The sequence below is a fragment of the Lithobates pipiens genome, unplaced genomic scaffold (assembly GCF_037356315.1).
Source record: "Lithobates pipiens isolate NorthernLeopardFrog02 unplaced genomic scaffold, aLitPip1_a1.2 Scaffold_16, whole genome shotgun sequence".
Lineage (NCBI taxonomy): Eukaryota > Metazoa > Chordata > Amphibia > Anura > Ranidae > Lithobates > Lithobates pipiens.
Genome location: NW_027507748.1, coordinates 571481738 through 571501907, shown reverse-complemented (window position 1 = coordinate 571501907; position 20170 = coordinate 571481738). Strand labels below are relative to the sequence as shown.

General features: G+C 40.8%; 1 protein-coding gene across 2 annotated transcripts in view; it reads left to right on the top strand.

The window, feature by feature from the left end:
- The window catches only part of DIP2B (disco interacting protein 2 homolog B), a 318739-nt gene that overhangs the window by 278055 nt on the left and 20514 nt on the right, over positions 1-20170 (top strand). For both annotated transcript variants that reach the window (XM_077483722.1, XM_077483721.1), the window contains exons 27-33: positions 4204-4325; positions 6811-6922; positions 8295-8404; positions 8754-8884; positions 8973-9141; positions 9611-9781; positions 11508-11569. In XM_077483722.1, the coding sequence (XP_077339848.1) occupies positions 4204-4325; positions 6811-6922; positions 8295-8404; positions 8754-8884; positions 8973-9141; positions 9611-9781; positions 11508-11569 (877 nt within the window). The remainder of the gene's footprint in view (positions 1-4203; positions 4326-6810; positions 6923-8294; positions 8405-8753; positions 8885-8972; positions 9142-9610; positions 9782-11507; positions 11570-20170) is intronic.

Here is a 20170-nt window from a genome sequence, read left to right as displayed (position 1 = left end):
GGCTACCATCTGATGTGCACGGACCCTTCCGCTGGAGGACACCTGAGTATCTCATCAGTGGCTCCTCGATCCTACTAAGCGCTCTTTGACCCCCCCCCCCCCCCCCCCCGAGTAAGGCAGGTCGCAGGCTTTCTGGTAAGCCTTTTATCTTAATGAGGTGACATGTATGACAGTGTCAAGCACTTGATCTACACTCCATATTGCACTTGAGATCCTCCTCATGGCATTTCGACTACACATGAACTTTTGATATCAGCTCTCTTTTTTTGCACTTATATTGCACTTTAAACTTACTTTTGTGCATTTTCATATATACTTATTTTATTGCACATTAATTGCATAGTTGCACGTTTTCATGTGTTTCATATGCTTTTGATTGTGTGTACTATTGAACATTTATTTCACTGAATTGCACATTTGCACTTTATTAGCACATTATTCATACATGGAGCTATTTTGTACATAACCCAGCGCTGTACTTTATTAAAAATAAAAAAGACAATATTAATTATTATGAAATAGTCACCAGTGAGAGGGTTGATTTTGATTTTGGAAGAGGATGCAATAGCAGTGATGGAAGTCTTGTGTATCATGTTCCCAAGCCTCTGTCTCCTGCCCCATGTCTCCGTCTATAGCATGTCCATAGTTTTTGACCATTTTCTTTAGTAATTTTGCAGTCTCTGACGGTCAATTCTAACATTATATATACTGAATACTATGTGTGAATCTTGGTAAGATTATGGGCTACATTTGGAACCCCTAAATCTCACAACTTGATAGCCACAGGTCTAGTAATACCTTACAAAACCTTCTGGAAATCTGGACATGTTTGTGACACAGATGGCGACTGTGTTCCTGACAATACATAAACTTTTAAATCCATTTGCAGTATCAAGGTATACTGCCATTTAAAAATAATTATTATTGCCATAAATTGTAGGAAAATATTTTGTGCCATGTTTTAATTCCATTTTTTTTTTCCTTTCTTAATAGGATTTAATTTACTGCAAAATCCCCTTCCTATATTGATAGTAAAACAGCACAATAAAATGCATATCTGATTAAAAAATAGCTTTTACTGCAATACTCAGCTTCAATAGAAAGATGTCATTCACAATACTTTTTTGCTGCTGCTAGATGTCCTTAGTCTGGGAGACAGCATCAATCCACTTCCATCATTCAAGCCACCTCCGGTGGAGGCTGCCTATAGTCTCTGCTTCAACTCCTGCCCAACCTCCCTAGACTTCAGCTCAGGCTCCCCTTGCATCATTGGTTTCTAGGTTTCCCTTCCCTCATGTAATCATCTACACAACTGATCTCGGTTATTAATTTGCAGTGCTGTATGGCCTATGTGTAGATCCCTACAAAAGTGTAATTTGCCCATTTATCAATGCCATATGGAAATATATCACTATCCATGAGTTTTATTACATTTGGTAATATATTATTACTTTCTTTCCCATCCACCAGGTCACCAGTAATAATACACTGATCAATAATTTTTCATGTATGTAAGCTACATTGTTCAAAATCTATCTGTACAATACATCATGACACTCATGCCCAGTGGCATAACTAGATCCTTCAGGGCCCCGATGCAAGAAGGGGGGGGGGGGGGACACATCAGACTGAGCGGCAATGCATGGAGCAGGAGAGGGGTACTCTGAGGAGCCGGCCGAGGACACAGGTCATCCGGGGTATGCACAACTAAAGAGCAGCGAGATGCGATAGTCAAGCATGGAGCTCTGCTAGTCACCCTCCACCTCCAGCCACCCGTGTGCATGGTGCACTGGTACCCCCTGCTGCTGCATGGGCCCCCTGCATCACAGGGCCCAGTTGCAGTCGCGACTGCTGCACCTCCTATAGTTACGCCCCTGCTCATGCCTGAGTTATACAGATTGTTTACATCTGGTAACCAAATCAAACATATTAAAATTGCACTCCATGCAGATAAAATCAGTTATGTACTTAATTATAAAAGAAAATGTATGCAACTATTTTACCCTCCTGAATTTTTCTTGCTATTAACCTCATCTTATCCCATGTACAGTGGGACTGAAAGAAAGAGGGCAGGTTTCTAAGCCAGTCAGATGTGCTACAGTGAGGTAAATTATTTGATCCCTGCTGATTTTGTAGGTTTGCCCACTGACAAAGAAATGATCAGTCTATAATTTTAATGGTATGTTTATTTTAACAGTGAGAAACAGAATAACAACACAAAAACAAAGAAAAACGCATTTCAAAAAAGTTATAAATTGATTTGCATTTTAATGAGTGAAATAAGTATTTGACTCCTTTGCAAAACATGACTTAGTACTTATTGGCAAAACCTTTGTTGGCAATCAGAGGTCAGATGTTTCTTGTAGTTGCCCACCAGGTTTGCACACATCCCAGGAGGGATTTTGTCCCACTCCTCTTTGCAGCTCCTCTCCAAGTCATTAAGGTTTTGAGGCTGACGTTTGGTAACTCAAACCTTTAGCTCCGTCCACATATTTTCTATGGGATTAAGGTCTGGTGACTGGCTAGGCCACTTCAGGACCTTAATGTGGTTCTTCTTGAGCCACTCCTTTCTTGCCTTGGTCGTGTGTTTTGGGTTATTGTAATGCTGGAATACCCATCCATGTTTCCACCTCCATGTTTGACGGTTAGGATGGTGTTCTTGGGGTCATAGGCAGCATTTCTCCTCCAAACATGGGGAGTTGAGTTGATGCCAAAGAGCTCGATTTGGTTCTCATTTGACCACAACACTTTCACCCAGTTCTCCTTCTCCTCTGAATCATTTAGATGTTCATTAGCAAGCTTCAGGTGGGCCTGCACATGTGCTTTCTTAAGCAGGGGGACCTAGTGGGCATTGCAGGATTTCTGTCCTTCATGGTGTGGTGTATTACCAACTGTTTTCTTGGTGACTATGGTCCCAGCTGCCTTGAGATCGTTGACAAGATTCGCCCGTGTAGTTCTGGGCTGATTCCTCAATGTTCTCACGATCATTGAAACTCCACAATGGGAGATCATGCATGGAGCCCCAGACCAAGGGAGATTGACAGTTATTTTGTGTTTATTCCATTTGCGAATAATCCTACCAACTGTTGTCCCCCTCTCACCAAGCTGCTTGGCGATGATTTTGTCGCCCATTCCAACCTTGTGTAGGTCTATAATCTTGTCGCTGACATCCTTGGACACTTCTTTGGTCTTGGCCATGGTGGAGAGATTGGAATCTGATTGCTTCTGTGAACAGTTATCTTTTATACAGGTAACAAGCTGAGATTAGGAGTACTCGTAATCTCAGCTTGTTACCTGTATAGAAGACACCTGGGAGCCAGAAATATTGCTGATAGGGGATCAAATACTTATTTAACTCATTAAAATGCAAATCAATTTATAACTTTGTGTGTTTTTCTGGATTATTTTTTTGTTGTTCTATCTCTCACTGTTAAAACTTACCAGTAAAATTATAGACTGTTTATTTCTTGGTCAGTGGGAAAATGTACAAAATCGTCAGGGGATCAAATACTGTTTTCCCTCACTGTATATGACGGCAGGAGAGAGAGGACCTCTTCAGTCGGATTCTGCTCCTTCGCGGTCCAGTCACAAGCTTGGGACAGGGACGTGAACTGCAGTAGGGTAAAGTCAGGTCACCAATCCTGCTTTGCTGTGAGGTAGGCAAATCTCAGGACTGACTGGAAATAGTTACTCCCAATAGCATGCAACACTGCCCCCCATATTTACATTTCGGCTGTGTGTTCAAATGTAAAGCTGGAGTTCAGCCTTAAAGAAAAAATTAGGCTGCCATTTCAGACTACATTTGGGAAATGCCAGCTGATACTCTGTCTTCAATTACTGTGTCAGAACAAGTATGCATGGCAGGTGTTCTGATTTCACTTGCTGAATATTAGGCCAAGTCAGTACTAAAGTCATAGGATTGTATGACACAGGAATAGATAGGTTAAAAAAGCATAGAAATCCGATTAATCAAAAATCTTCACGTTCTATCTTATGTTATGTTAAGAATCAAGTCATTGTTTTCAGAAATCTTTTCTGCACTTTTGGATTTTCGAGTAGACAGCAAAACCCATTAAGGTCTATGCATACAAGAATCTGAGCGCGGTTTCAGTTGTTCGAATCGCATAAATCATAAACATTTAATTTCACTTGTGATTTTTATTTATTTTTTTACTATTTCATCACACGTCTTTTTCTTTTCAGGAGTTGAGTTGATTGCAGCATTTTATGGTTGTTTATATGCCGGCTGCATTCCAGTAACAGTCCGGCCTCCACACGCTCAGAACCTCACAGCAACCTTACCTACAGTGCGAATGATTGTAGATGTAAGTTACTTCTGACAAATATTTCTAAAACATTCTAAATTTGTACATCAAACTGTGAGCAGTGATGGCAGAATGTCAAATTCATATATAATATGCAATTAAAATGGTACAACTATTGGCTTTATGAATATTGTATGTATTTGTGTAATGAAACCGTACATTCAATTTAAAGTTACTTGTAGGTTGATCAGTTTAGATGTGTCAGTTTTTATGAGCTGTTTTACTCAAGAAGAAAAAAAGATTTTCTGTACCTTTTGAGCCTAACCAACGAAGCTTTGATAACTAGCATGCAAATGAGACAATATTCTCTCCAAGTCATATTGCATAATGGTCGCAAAAGATTTATGATGTTTTATGTAAAAATAATTTTCTGTGTCTGACCACATCAGCAGTATATGCAATCTTCAGTCTCACTTTCCGAGAACATAATCATCTGTAAATAATGTACAGAATTTATTACGTTTCTTCTTGAGCAGACAGGACCATAGAAAACGAAATAAAATTCTGTTACACAGCAGAATGGAATGGTGCCTGTTTCTGAATATGACTATAGGCTCCTAAATTAAACATATAGCTGTTGTTTACATTTAACCACTTCAGCTTCAGAAGATTTACCCCCTTCATGCCTAGGCCATTTTTTGCGATGCGGCACTGCGTTACTTTAACTGAAAATTGCGTGGTTGTGCAACACTGTACCCAAATAAAAATAGTATTTCTTCATCAATTTAGAGCAATATGTATTCTGCTACATATTTTTGGTAAGGAAACTCCCAACAAGCGTATATTAATTGGTTTGCGCAAAAGTTATAGGGTCTACAAGCTATGCGATATATTTATGGAATTTTTATTTATTTTCTTACTAGTAATGGCGGTGTTCAGTGGGACTGCGATATTGCAGCAGACAAATCAGACACTAACTGATGCTCTTTTATTTTTTGGTAACCAGTGACACTAATATACAGTAAACAGTGCTAAAAAAATATGCACTGTCACTGCACTAATGACACTGGCTGGAAAGGGGTTAACATCAGGGGCGATCAAAGGGTTAACTGTGTTCCTAGCCAGTGTTTGTGTGCTGTGTGGGAGGTGCTTTTACTAAGGGAAGACATGCATCCATGTGCCTGCTTTGCATAAACACAGGATCCATGCCTTCCCTACTGCCAGAACGGCAATCTGCCTGTTTACATAGGCAGACTGCCGTTTTGCCTGTGTGTGTGTGTGTGTGTGTGTGTGTGTATATATATATATATATATATATATATATATATATATATATATATATATATAAATATATATATATATAAAATATACAGTATACAGTTGTGTATGTAAACTTATGAGCACAACTCTATATGTGTGATCCTGTGCGCAGCTGTCACCCTGTAGCAGTAGAACTGCTATAGGGCAGTCGGCAAGTGGTTAATCAGATTATAAAGTCATAACGGCATTATTTTTCATTGCTCTTAAAAAATTGGTTTGCTTTAATTTTTTTTTTATTGAAAAATAAAAGCCATCTTCCACAGAAAGTACTGAAAAATGTGGGGGTGTCCAGTGCCTACAAGTTTCCTCTCCAGCGTCTTCTCCCCAGGTTCTTCTGGGTGCTGGTCTTCGGTTGTTTTGATTTGCCAGTGGAGGATGATGCCATTCCCGCACATGCAGGAGTGACTTCATCCCAGTACAGTGGCAGTGTGCCAGACTGTGAACTAAGCTGCACATGCACAGCACAGTGTCCACTCTGCAGAGGTTTGCAAACAGGCAAGTAAGTGTACTTTATTGCATGTCCCTTCTGCAATAAAAAAGGGCCTGTTCACATTTTGAAAGTTTTTACATTTGGTCCTACTTTAAGCCTAAGTGACTGATGTGGTGTAATGTTAATAGTACACTTGGTTTTTTTTTTATTGTTTTTTTTTTTTTTTTGTTAATTCATCAATTGTCTCTTGTTTTAAATTTGTATTTTTTGAATGCTTAAAGCGGAGTTCCACACACTTTTACAAGGTGGTCTTAAACTAAAGGTCACCCCCTCGTTTTTGGATATCTATCTATATATATATAATTTCCCCTTTCATACCTTTTTTTTATGTACTAAGTGTACTTCTGTCCTAGCTCGGCCGCGGCGCAGGATGTCATATCCTCTTCTGTGGCGAGTCCTCCTCCTTCACCCCCGGGACCTGTGTCTCCCCCAGAAGACGAGCTGGCCATTTACAAAGCGGCACACGACTAGCGCATGCGCAGTAGGAAACCGGTTCCACTGCCGGTTTCCCTTAGTTGGAATGGTGGCGCCTGCACCCGAGCTGGTAGACGAATCGCCTTGGGGGGGAGAGACATTGTTGCTCTCTGGACAGGTAAGTGTCCTTATTGAGTCAGCAGGTACAGTACTTGTAGCTGCTGACTTTTAAAAACTTTTTCATGGCTGGAACTCCGCTTTAAAGAAATACAATCTAAATTACTAGTTCTTTGTTTTAATAGCAAATCCAATTGGTTTTAGGTTAGTAAAGCTTCCTGCATTCTCACTACGCAATCTTTATTGAGATTACTAAAGTCCAAAGACGCGGCAGCAGCGGTGGATGTGAAAACATGGCCAACCATCATAGACACAGGTGGGTATTTACACCAGAGACATATACAAAAGTTGTACTGAAACCCACTAGCAGTTTGAAGTGACAGCAATCCATATAGTAAGGTAAACTTTAAAAACTTTAGCAAGACTTGCTGAAAGTTCTGTAAATGTTTTTGTAAAAGCTTACTGGCTTTTGTCTTTTTTTTTTTTTTTGCTCTGCTGCACTCTTCTGACATCCCCTTTGTGTGATACTTTAATAACCTGTTGAGAAAGGTGGAAGCAGTGGCTAAGAAAAGAAGAAAGTCTTGGGCCTCACCACCAAACCTGGGCTTCTGGTGTTGGAAGCCTAGGGCTTCTTTCTTCCTAAGGTGATTTTTGCCTAGGTTTTTTTGTACTCACCATAAAATAATTTTTTTAAAGTCCATTGGGGACATACTGTAGGTCCCACCACTATGGGACCTGGGCTGGCCTACAGGTTTTTTTTTTCCCCCATCGTCCAGTCCTCCTATAGGTAGCAGTGGACTTCACGAAAAGGATTATACAGTGAGTACAAAATTCCTAATTTAGAAACCTCTAAGCATAACTTTAGTGCCATTATCGAACGGACGTTATATAATACATTTATATCTTTTGTGTGTGTGTGCACTTTTTCATCTGCTGCAGTGCAAGTTTAAAATCTCTTTATATATTTCATAGGGATTAAAATAATTTTTTCATGCCAACATTTTCAAAAGAAAGCCTTATTAAAAATATAAACTTGCGTTGGTGTGTCGAAACCATGAATCAGACAGAAGTTAAATCACACTTCATTAATAATAATGAAAAGGTAAACAGAGTAAACGTCAAAACATAGCCAGAGTTCAGGAACCAGAACGGATAGTCAGACAAGCCCAAACATCAGGGAGCCAGAGATGAGTGTAGTAGAACAGCAAGCAGGATCTGGAGCCAGAAGGGAATGTCAGCCAAGCAAGTCTTAAACAGGAACACAGGAGAGCGTCTCTAGAGATGTGACCAAGGCAAAGACAGAGATCATCTGGGCTGGGCGGCTTCAGTCGGCACAACTGATGAGCCGAATATCAACAAGTGAGTCACTGTGGAGAGAAAGGAGCTGGCAATTAGCCGACAGCTGAGCAGCCAGCATTGCATTGTGTGCGTGTATTGACACACGCAGTGCGACTTCGCTCCACCCCCTGCTCCCTCGTCACAGGATTTGATTGACAGCAGCGGGGGAGGGAGAGGGGGGTATACAGGTGTGACCTGAAGTTGTCAAAAATGATTTACAGACCTTAGTAGGACAATATTGAAGTGAACTGGCAAATGGCGGAGTCTCTTTAAGTGCAAACAATGTCGACAGAAAATTATGTCTTTACAAGGATTAGCTCAGTGTAAAATCTGCATATATTTATTTCCAGATGATTTGCCCAGAAAGCGAATACCTCTGATGTATAAACCACCTACACCTGAAATGCTGGCCTACCTCGATTTCAGTGTTAGCACCACAGGCATGCTCACAGGGGTCAAGGTAGGTGAACCATGTTAATGTCTGAAAGCAATTCCTTAGAGAATACGTTTTTTTGTTTTGTTTTTTATATGTATATATTTGTATGTACACTGTTACTATTCATAGTACTATTTAGTATTCAGCCACTCCACTGAAACCACAATCATGAACATAAACCAGAAAGATTCTTATATCATGTCATGAATGGTCTACAGTAAATGGATTTATTACAGAATAAGAATTAATATAACTCTGCTAAATATTTACTAAACAAAGTTTTTTGTTTTGTTTTTATTGATGAATGTAAAAGAGTATCTAAATGATATTATATATGATCTTTATCACTTTAAACCCCTCGCTTATCCTGCAGATGTCCCATGGAGCTGCAAATGCACTTTGCCGGGCGATAAAGCTGCAGTGTGAGCTGTACTCCACGCGCCAGATCGCAATTTGTCTGGATCCATACTGTGGGCTTGGCTTTGTACTTTGGTGCCTTTGCAGGTTTGTTGCAGTTGTAACTTCTTCTCTGTATAAATATAAAAAGACATATTATTTCAGTAATGTTTGTATGTTTTTGCTATCTCTACAGTGTTTACTCTGGTCATCAATCAATATTAATTCCTCCTATGGAGTTGGAATCCAACCTCTGCCTGTGGCTATCTGCAGTTAGTCAGTACAGGATTAGAGACACATTCTGTTCTTATTCTGTAATGGAGATGTGTTCTAAGGGTCTTGGAAGCCAGATCGAGGTGCTAAAGGTAAGATGCCAAGTTTAGTTTTACACCATGATGTATATTAAACGTCCATGTCTAGTTATGCTCATGTCGGTAGAGAAAATAAGCAGCTTATACCAGGCTTTATTGTTTAAGATGTTTGAGGGCACTACTGTCTTAGGAAATCTTTGTTGCCTCTTGACGATCGTTCAGATTTATACCTGATATGGAAAGCCAATCAGATTAATTCCTTAGCATCTGAGTCTTTTTTTTCAGAACTAAGAGGAGACAGAAATTTTCTTTGGCCAATTTCAGTTTGTTTATTAGGTATTCGGTCATGGCATGTATGGCCAACTCTGTGAATCAACATCACAGGCCTAAAAAAGCAAATGCTTCCTAATAATATATGGATGAGTATTGTTAGGCTTTGTGTGACATTGAAATAATATGGAAACCTTTGTTTCTTTAAACCCACCTGGTTGTGTTTTTCATTATGCCTTATTACCTCCTGTAGACAAAAGGAATAAACTTGTCCTATGTGCGGACCTGCGTAGTGGTGGCAGAAGAACGTCCAAGAGTTGCTCTCACGTATTCCTTTTCTAAGCTTTTCAAAGATCTTGGTCTTTCTCCTCGTGCTGTCAGTACTACATTTGGATCAAGAGTAAATACTGCTATATGTTTACAGGTAAGTTGCGAGTATGGGAAGCAAGACTGCCATATATAAAAAAATTAAATATAACAGTTTTTTGTGTTCTCTCTGGAATCACAACTAAACTAAATATTTCTACATAAAACATGGGGAAAAAACAACCAAAATCAAGGTGTCTATAGTAGTGAAGTCTATAAAGTTCATATGCATGCACAAATCAATCTGTGATATCTTTATAGACTTGAACACTCAACATTCTTATTTCAATACTTCCACAATGGTAAAAAAATTATGACCTTGTTGCCTTAAAATAGAACTATAGGCAAAACTTTTTTTTTCATTTTGGATAGAGCAGGGGATGGTTATAACCCCAGTCAGGTTTTTTTTCACCATCTGTGTCCCATTGCGGAAATTTCCCTTTACTTCCTGTCCCATAGCCAAAAACAATATGAGCGAAAATCCTTGCAAATAAAGATAATTCCTTGGGGAGTGGGACACCTAGGTCACCAAAACTAGTGTCTCCATTGGAAGATTTCCCCTTTACTAAACCCCAAATTTGTGTTTTTCTTTTACTTTTACTAATAACGGTAAACAGGGGCACAGACCGCAATAACAACTGAAAAGCATTCTAATTCCTCTCCACTCTATCCAAAATTAAAGAAAAGTTTTGCCTTTTCGTTATTCTTTAAAGCAGTTACACTTGTTTATCATTTTATTAAAAGTCAGCAGCTACAAAAGTGTAAGACACTCACCTGTCCCACAATCCAGCGATGCAGCTGCCCGAGGCCTCGTTCCTCTCCGCAGTGCCATCATAGCAACTGTGGGCATCCGGCCATGACAGCTTGCGACTTCACGGCCGGGCGCGCACTGTGCATGCGCAAGTCGCAATGCGCTCTCCTAGTGGCCAGGCAATCTTCTGGGACCTGTGACGTGTCGCAGAAGATTGCAGAGAGGGAGGGGCCACCTAGTGTAGGGGGAGAGGAGGAATCGCCTAGGCAGCCAGAAGACGGAAGTAGGACAAGGAAGTACCTTGCTTAAACCGTTTTTTATTTAGTTTAGAAAATGCTCAATTAAAAAAAATACATTTCGTTGTGGAATTAACTGAAGTATGGGCCAGTGTGGTGATCTTCTCTATAGTGTCCTCAGGCAGCTCTCTCCCTAATTCCCTCTCCCTAAAGCCCTCTCCCTAATTCCCTCTCCCTCTCCCCAATGTAGTAAGAGGTTGTATTAGTATGCTTTTCCTCTAAAAGTTTTTAAAGTTTGAAGAGTAAATGGGTGGTGTCATCCTTGTCCAGAGACATAGATTCTAATCTGGTCAAGGAGTTGCTGGTCTCAAGCCTCCACGTAACATCCTAAGACATCAGTGAGCTGGAGATGTTTCCAATTGTCCCAGGGGGATATCCCTCATTTCCAGAGCTTTTGAAAAAGAAGGGTCAACATTGCAAATATTGACTCTTTTCGTAAACGTAATGTATTTGTCAATAAAGGCCTTTGACGCTTATGAAATGCTTGTAATTTTACTTCAGTATACCAATGTAACATCTGACAAAAAGATTTAAAAACACCGAAACAGCAGACTTTGTGAAAAATTAATATTTGTGTCATTCTCAAAACTTTTCCCCACGGCTGTAGTAATAAATGCACATTGTTCATAAAGTGAGCAAGATTGTACCTAACGTGTTTGATAAAGTTTATATACTTCTTGCATGCAAATACCCTTAGAATATTGATTTTTAGAAATGCCTTCTGGTTTTATTACCAGGGAACGTCAGGGCCAGATCCAACAACTGTATACGTGGATCTCAAATCCCTTCGGCATGACAGGTATGTAGTTTATAATGGTACGCTGATGTATGTTGTTTGACAAATATTGGTCCTCTCTGAATGAGGCATGTTTGCGGGATATGAAGGGGCCTATGATTTACAAGCTGGCTGAAAGTTGCTGCACTGGATTTCTAAGTTGGTTGAAGGGAAGATTACACTTCCCGCACAGTTCACTGAGGTTTTATTACTTGTACTAAGATCTTATAAGTGAATAGTTCTAGCTGGCTATGGCACAGGATAAAAGCAGTGTCATTATTTTCTTTGTATTGACTGTAGATACTGTTCATTAGGGATGAGCCTAACAATACCAGGCCCTTTGGGTCTGGTATGAATATTAAGGGGAACTCCAAACCAAAATAAAAAAATTGCATGGGGGTCCCCCCAAATTCAATACCAGGCCCTTCAGGTCTGGTATGGATTGTAAGGGGAACCCCACACCAAAATCTTTAAAAAATGGCGTGGGGGTCCCCCCAAAAATCCATACCAGACCCCGAGCACGCAACCTGGCAGGCTGTAGGAAAGGAGGGGGCACCCGCCATATGATACGTCTTTGCTTTGGCAGCTCTTTTATAACTGAGGGTGGGGCCACACCATGATGTTGCCGGGTGACCCCGCCCTCCTCTGACCCACGGGGACCTGGAGGGTCTGGTATGGATTTTGAGGGGATTTACATTTTGCCGTGGGGTTCCCCTTAATATCCATACCAGACCTGAAGGGCTTGGTATGGAATTTGGGAGAACCCCACACAATTTTTTTTTTTTTTTTTTTTTTTTTTTTTTTATTCTGGTTCGGGGTTCACCTTTATATTCATACCAGACACAAAGGGCCTGGTAATGGATTGTGGGAGAATTCCATGCCGGTTTTTTCAATGACTTTGATGTGTATTGCCAGGACCAACAATTCATTATAGCAGCAAGTAGTTTTAAATGACATTTTTCCTTTAGAAATTTAATTTTGCTCTGTTCTAAAAATGGGAAACATGCACCACTTTACAGGCATACTATAAACACCGCCCAGGTATGAAATTTAAAGGAATATTTCACTTTTATTGTTTCACTTTAAGCATTATTAAAATCACTGCTCTTGAATAAACGGACGTTTTTTAAAACTTTTTTTTGCATTTATACATGTCCCCTGGGGCAGGACCCGGGTCCCCAAACACTTTTTATGACAATACCATGCATGTAAGCCTTAAAAATTAGCCCTTTTGATTTCTCCCATAGACTATTAAAAGGTGTTCCGCGGCTTTTCGAATTTGCCGCGAACACCCCAAATTGTTCGCTATTCAGTGGACAGGTGAACACCCGATATTCGAGTCGAACTTACGTTCAACTCGAACATCAGGCTCATCCCTAGTGTTCATTCACAGTGGAGGCAGAAGTTTGAAGGAAACACTGTTTTCTAAATGAAAGGACCTTCAGCATTTCCAGGCACAATCATTTTACTGGCTCATAGTCAGATGAAAGCGTGCAATCTATGAAATATTGTCTGAGGTCTAACAATTAGATAAACGTTAATCTTCTGGTGAAGCCATTGTTCTTTTGGGTCGTTGCGATGCTGATAGATGAAGTATCTCTTCATGTTCAGCTTTCTAGCAGAAGCCTGAAGGTTTTGTGCCAATATTGACTGGTATTTGAAACTGTTCATCATTCCCTCTATCTTGACTAAGGCCCCTGTTCCAGCTGAAGAAAAACTGTCCCAATGCATGATGCTGCCACCACCATGCCACGGTGGGTATGGTGTTCTTTTGGTGATGTGCAGTGTTGTTTTTGCGCCAAACGTATCTTTTGAAATTATGGCCAAAAAATTCACCCTTGGTTTCATCAGAACATAACACATTTTCCCACATGCTTTTGAGAGACTTCAGATGTGTTTTTACAAAATGTAGCCGGGCTTGGATGTTTTTCTTAAGAAAAGGCTTCCATCTTGCCACTCTACCCCATAGCCCAGACATATGAAGAATATGGGAGATGGTTGTCACATCTACCACACAGCCAGTACTTGCCAGATATTCCTGCAGCACCTTTAATGTTGCTGTAGGCTTCTTGGCAGCCTCCCTGACCTGAAATCAATGGGGCAGCGCTGTAATCCCGCCGGCAAAACGCCGCTACTGCAGCGTATTGCCGGCGGTTTTAACCCTTTCGCGGCCGCTAGCGGGGGGTAAAAGCGCCTCGCTAGCGGCCGAAATGCGCCGCAAATCCGGCGGTAAAACGCCGCTAAAAATAGCGGCGTTTTACCGCCCACGCTATCAGCGGTGTGGTGTGAAAGGGGTCTTACCTGTAAAATCCTTTTCTTTGAAGTACATCACAGGACACAGAGGTCTCTTCCTTCTTCATGGTATACACGTGTATACCATTTGTTACAAAAACGGAGGCACTCCAAGTAGTGGAAAGGGGTTATATAGGGAGTGGACTTCCTGGGTGTGCTAGTGTCCATCGCCTGAAGGTGGCCTATAACCCACATAGTAACTGCTATGGCTCTGTGTCCCGTGATGTACTTCAAAGATGATGATTTTACAGGTAAGCGGTTATAAAAATCCTATTATACTTACCTGCTCTGTGCAGAGCCTTCTCTTCTCAGGTCCCTCGCTAGCACTCCTGCTGAATGCCCCCACAGTAAGCACCTTGCTATGGGTGCACCCGAGCTGAGCCGCTGCTCTGTGTGTCCACTCAGACAGGGAGGTGCTGCTTGGCCCTGCCCCCTCTATCCTCATTGGCTCACTTACTTTGACAGCAGCAGGAGCCAATGGCGCTCCGCTACTGTCTCAGCCAATGAGGAGGGAAATTCCTGGGCAACCGAGACTCTCGTGCAACATTGCTGAATGGAGATGGGGCTCAGGTAAGTATTAGGGGGGGGGGCTGCTGTACACTAGAGCTGCATGATTAATCGTTACAAAATCGCAATCTCAAATTCAACCCCCTCACAATCTTTATATGGCATTTCCACGATTCATGTAACAAGCGCAGAGCCGTTCTCAGCTCACTGCTGTCAAAAAATAAAAAGGCGGCCAGGCAAAGTTTATCACAACATTTCTCAGTGCTGAGAGGTAAAAAAAACATTGTATCATTTGTTTCTTTTAGATCAAGGGGATGAACTTGGGTCTGTAAATGAGGGCAGTTTAACCACTCAAAGACAAAGCCTTTTTCTGACACTTGTTGCTTACAAGTTAAAATCTGTATTTTTTGCTAGCAAATTACTTGGAACCCCCAAACATTATATATATATATTTTTAGCAGAGACCCTAGAGAAAAAAATGGCGGTCATTGCAATATTTGATGTCACACTGTACTTGCACATCGGTCTTTCAAAAGCAAATTTTTGGGGAAAAAAGTGAAGTTAGCCCAATTTTTTTGTATAATGTAAAAGATGATGTTACACTGAGAATTGTGATCTTTATTCTAAGCAAAAAAAAAACACGATTATCATTTTATCCAGATTCATGCAGCTCTGCTGCACACAGGAGGTTTTATTTTATCTTCATGCATAGAACAAAACCTTCTGCCTTTAGAACTACTTTAAGTATACCATGAAAAGAGTTTTGTTATCTGTTCGATAAGTGCAAAAAAAATACTTGGTAATCCTGATCTTGTCAGTTGTCCTCTGTCGATTCTTTTACAGGAGATAGGGTAGAAGAGAGGGTCTTGAGTGACAACTATAGATAAAGTACGAGTGCTCCCCTATAGATAAAGTACATGAGCGTTGTCACCCTATGACAAAAAGTGTGTTCTGGCAGTGTCGCAACGTGACAATCAGAAAAAATTAAAACTAAGCCACCACCTCTAGGGACTTGTAATCTTTTAGTTTATTACAATTTGTGTTTGGGTTTATATACCTATAAGATCCATTCTGTGACCACCTCTCCTTTAGCATATTGTAGCCAAGCATGTTTAAACCAGAAAAGCAAGCAGCTCACTTTTTTTTTTTTTTAATAATTAACTTAATATATTCTGCTTTATGTAGCAGTGCTTACAGCATATTGAGAGGGCACCCATAATAGTTTTCGGCTCTGCTTCTGCCACATATGAAGGCTCTGTGCTAAATCTGTGTTTGGCTGATATTTAAACATTTTCTACACCTTTTTAAAATGGCCAGATTGTCACCATCTCTAATAAAAAGATCTGCTTACTCATTCATGCAATATTCATCCATTAGCTGGAAACTGGCGGTGTACTCATGTCAGAAGCATCTCAAGTGATTCAGACAGTTCTGCTATTTCTGGCTGCCTGACAAGTAACAGGATAAGAATCTGTTGTAATGACCTTGCTATCAAAGTTCTGTGCTGGAGCTGGTGCAGAAAGGGGACTTTTCTGGTATTCGGATCTCTATTTCATACTAAAATATATTTATGTTGGGATAATGTTGGCTTCCTTGTTAGGCCAATATCTGTGTGTTCATCCAAAAGAGATATCTTAGAGGTGGAATATATGGTGCCATGAGTCAGCCCCTGGCTTCTTGTATGTCTATATGTGAAAACTCTAAAAGACATCTCCATTCATAAATTGCCATCATTTCTGTCCACCTTTTGTGCATTGCAGAATCTACTGTTGCATATTCCATAATATGAAATTCACAGGGAGAGGGAAATCCTTTCACAATGCTCACAGTAGCCATGCAAACCCAGGAACTTAAAGGCTATGTTCACTTTTTGCAGAAAAAATAGCCTATGCATTCAAGGATCCCAGTAGATATTATCAGGGTTGCACCAATACTGATGCCAATAAGGAGCATTTTCACAAGTACTCTGCAAATGCTCCTTTACTTCTAAAAACCAATACCTCTGCAGTACGATTTGAGCCCATACAAAATGAATGGGCTCAAATTACTCTGCAAAGAATTGCATGTCATTTGAACAGGAATGTGGTGCGATTCCTGTCTGAATCACATGCGGTTCCCCTGACCATTCCTGTGTGAACCCAGGCTCGTTGTAGTGACTTCAGCCTGGGTGCACACAGGAGACCACATTCTTGTTCAAATCGCATGCAATTATTTGCAGTTTGATTTGAGCCCATTCATTTAGTTTGGCCTCAGATCGCAGTGCTATCGGTACTCAGTATAGGCAAGTACTTGACTGAAAGTATTTGTGCTTGCCATCAAAAAAAATGGTATTGGTGCAACCCTAGATGTTACAAAACTCTGTAGCTTTGTAAAATGTTAATTTTATTGTCAAACCTGTAAGTCACTTGGGCCCCCTTGAAAGCCTGGCTTAAAAACTTCCAGTTAGCAGTCTCCATGTCCTACCTTTTTCTAAACATAAGAAATCGAACAGATACCTCCATCCATACTAACAGTGAGGACGGAGGACTCTCCTGCTGCGAAATATAGTATTTTGACAGCCGATGCTGTCAGATGCAGACAGGGCCGACCATTCATGGAATTTCAGACTGTTCATCAGGAACTGTCTAAAAATTCCTCCTTGTATGGCTAGCTTTATCTGTCACTATAGAAAAGTGTGCTAAGCTGCTGCTGATATGAAGATCAGACACCTAAATATGTCTGCACATACAGCAGCCTCCCAAACATTTCTGTCATGACTGAATGCCAAGCTGTTCGGCAAAGATCTAAAGGCCTATTCACACTCTTGCATTGCAACTAAACAAGTCAAGACTTGGCACTGCTTTTTATATGTGTAAATAGCAATGTCTTGATATTTATTATGAACGGCTCTGTTGGCTTAATCAGATCGCTCGTGTCTACTGTACTGCTGATTCTGGTTATTCCTGCTAAAGGCTATTCTGTTACCTTATGGATGGTTTACTTTGTACTACCTTACTGCTTATCATTGTTGGGTTCTGCATACAGTGCATCCAGAAAGTATTCACAGTGCTTTATCCATGTTTTCTTATTTTACAGCTTTATTCCAAAATAAATTCAATTAATTATTTTCCTCAAAATTCTACAAACAATATCCGATAATGACAAAGAAGTTTGAAATCTTTGCAAATTTATTAAAAATAAAAAACGAAAATTATTGCATGTACGTAACATACAGTGCCTTGCGAAAGTATTCGGCCCCCTTGAACTTTTCAACCTTTTGCCACATTTCAGGCTTCAAACATAAAGATATAAAATTTTAATTTTTTGTGAAAAATCACCAACAAGTGGGACACAATTGTGAAGTGGAACGAAATCTATTGGATATTTTAAACTTTTTTAGCAAATAAAAAACTGAAAAGTGGTGCATGCAAAATTATTCGGCCCCTTTACTTTCAGTGCAGCAAACTCACTCCAGAAGTTCAGCGAGGATCTCTGAACGATCCAATGTTGTCCTAAATGACTGATGGTGATAAATAAAAATCCACCTGTGTGTAATCAAGTCTCTGTATAAGTGCACCTGCTCTGTGATAGTCTCAGGGTTCTGTTGAAAGCGCAGAGAGCATCATGAAGACCAAGGAACACACCAGGCAGGTCCGTAATACTGTTGTGGAGAAGTTTAAAGCCGGATTTGGATACAAAAAGATTTCCCAAGCTTTAAACATCCCAAGGAGCACTGTGCAAGCGATCATTTTGAAATGGAAGGAGTATCAGACCACTGCAAATCTACCAAGACCTGGCCGTCCCTCTAAACTTTCAGCTCAGACAAGGAGAAGACTGATCAGAGATGCAGCCAAGAGGCCCATGATCACTCTGGATGAACTGCAGAGAACTACAGCTGAGGTGGGAGAGTCTGTCTATAGGACAACAATCAGTCGTACACTGCACAAATCTGGCCTTTATGGAAGAGTGGCAAGAAGAAAGCCATTTCTCAAAGATATCCATGAAAAGTCTTGTCTAAAGTTTTCCACAAGCCACCTGGGAGACACACCAAACATGTGGAAGACGGTGCTCTGGTCAGATGAAACCAAAATCGAACTTTTTGCCCACAATGCAAAACGATATGTTTGGCGTAAAAGCAACACAGCTCACCACCCTCAACACACCATCCCCACTGTCAAACATGGTGGTGGCAGCATCATGGTTTGGGCCTGCTTTTCTTCAGCAGGGACAGGGAAGATGGTTAAAATTGAGGGGAAGATGGATGCAGCCAAATACAGGACCATTCTGGATGAAAACCTGTTGGAGTCTGCAAAAGACCTGAAAGTGGGACAGAGATTTATCTTCCAACAAGACAATGATCCCAAACATACAGCAAAATCTACAAAGGAATGGTTCACAAATAAACGTATCCAGGTGTTAGAATGGCCAAGTCAAAGTCCAGACCTGAATCCAATCGAGAATCTGTGGAAAGAGCTGAAAACTGCTGTTCACAAACGCTCTCCATCCAACCTCACTGAGCTCGAGCTGTTTTGCAAGCAAGAATGGGCAAGAATTTCAGTCTCTCGATGTGCAAAACTGATAGAGACATACCCCAAGCGACTTGCAGCTGTAATTGCAGCAAAAGGTGGCTCTACAAAGTATTAACGCAATTTTGCACGCCCCACTTTTGATTTTTTTATTAGTTAAAAAAGTTTCAAAATTCCAATAGATTTCGTTCCACTTCACAATTGTGTCCTACTTGTTGGTGATTCTTCACAAAAAATAAAAATGTTACATCTTTATGTTTGAAGCCTGAAATGTGGCAAAAGGTTGAAAAGTTCAAGGGGACCGAATACTTTCACAAGGCACTGTAAGTATTCACAGCCTTTGCCATGATACTCAAAATTGAGCTCAGATGCATCCTGTTTTCACTGATCATCTTTTGAGATGTTTCTACAACTTGATTGGAGTCCACTTGTAGTCAATTCAGTTGATTGGACATGATTTGGAAAGGCACATACCTATATAATGTCCCACAGTTAACAGTACATGTTAGAGCACAAACCAAGCCATACATTTCAAGGAATTGTCTGTAGACATCTGAGACAGGATTGTATCGAGGCACAGATCTGGGGAAGGGTACAAAAACATTTCTCCATCAGTAAATGGAAGAAGAATGCAACCAAAAGCACTCTTCCTAGAGCAGGCCGCCCGGCCAAACTTAGCGATCAGGGAGAAGGGTTTTAGTCAGGGAGGTGACCAAAAACCAGATGGTCTCTCTGACAGAGCTCCAGTATGGAGAGAGGAGAACCTTTCAGAAGAACAACCGTCTCTGCAGCATACCACCAGTTAAGCCTGTGTGGTAGTGTGGCCAGACAGAAGCCACTCTTACGTAAAAGGCAAATGACAGCCTGCCTGGAGTTTGACCAAAAGGCACCTAAATGACTCTCAGACCACAAGAAACCAAATTCTCTGGTCTAATGAAACAAAGATTAAACTCTTTGGCCTGAATGGCAAGCGTCATGTCTGGAGGAAACCAGGCACCACTCATCACCTGGCCAATACCATCCCTACAATGAAGCATGGTGGTGGCAGCAGCATGCTGTGGGGATGTTTTTCAGCAGCGGGAACTGGGAGACTAGTCATGACCGAGGGAAAGATGAATGTAGCAATGTACAGACACATCCTTGATGCAAACCTGCTCCACAGTGCTCTGGACCTCAGACTGGGTCAAAGGGTTCATCTTCCAACAGGACAATGACCCTAAGCACACAGCCAAGATAACAAAGGAGTGGCTATGGGACAACTCTGCAAATGTCCTTGAGTGGCCCAGCCAGAGCCCGGACTTGCACCTGATTGAACATCTCT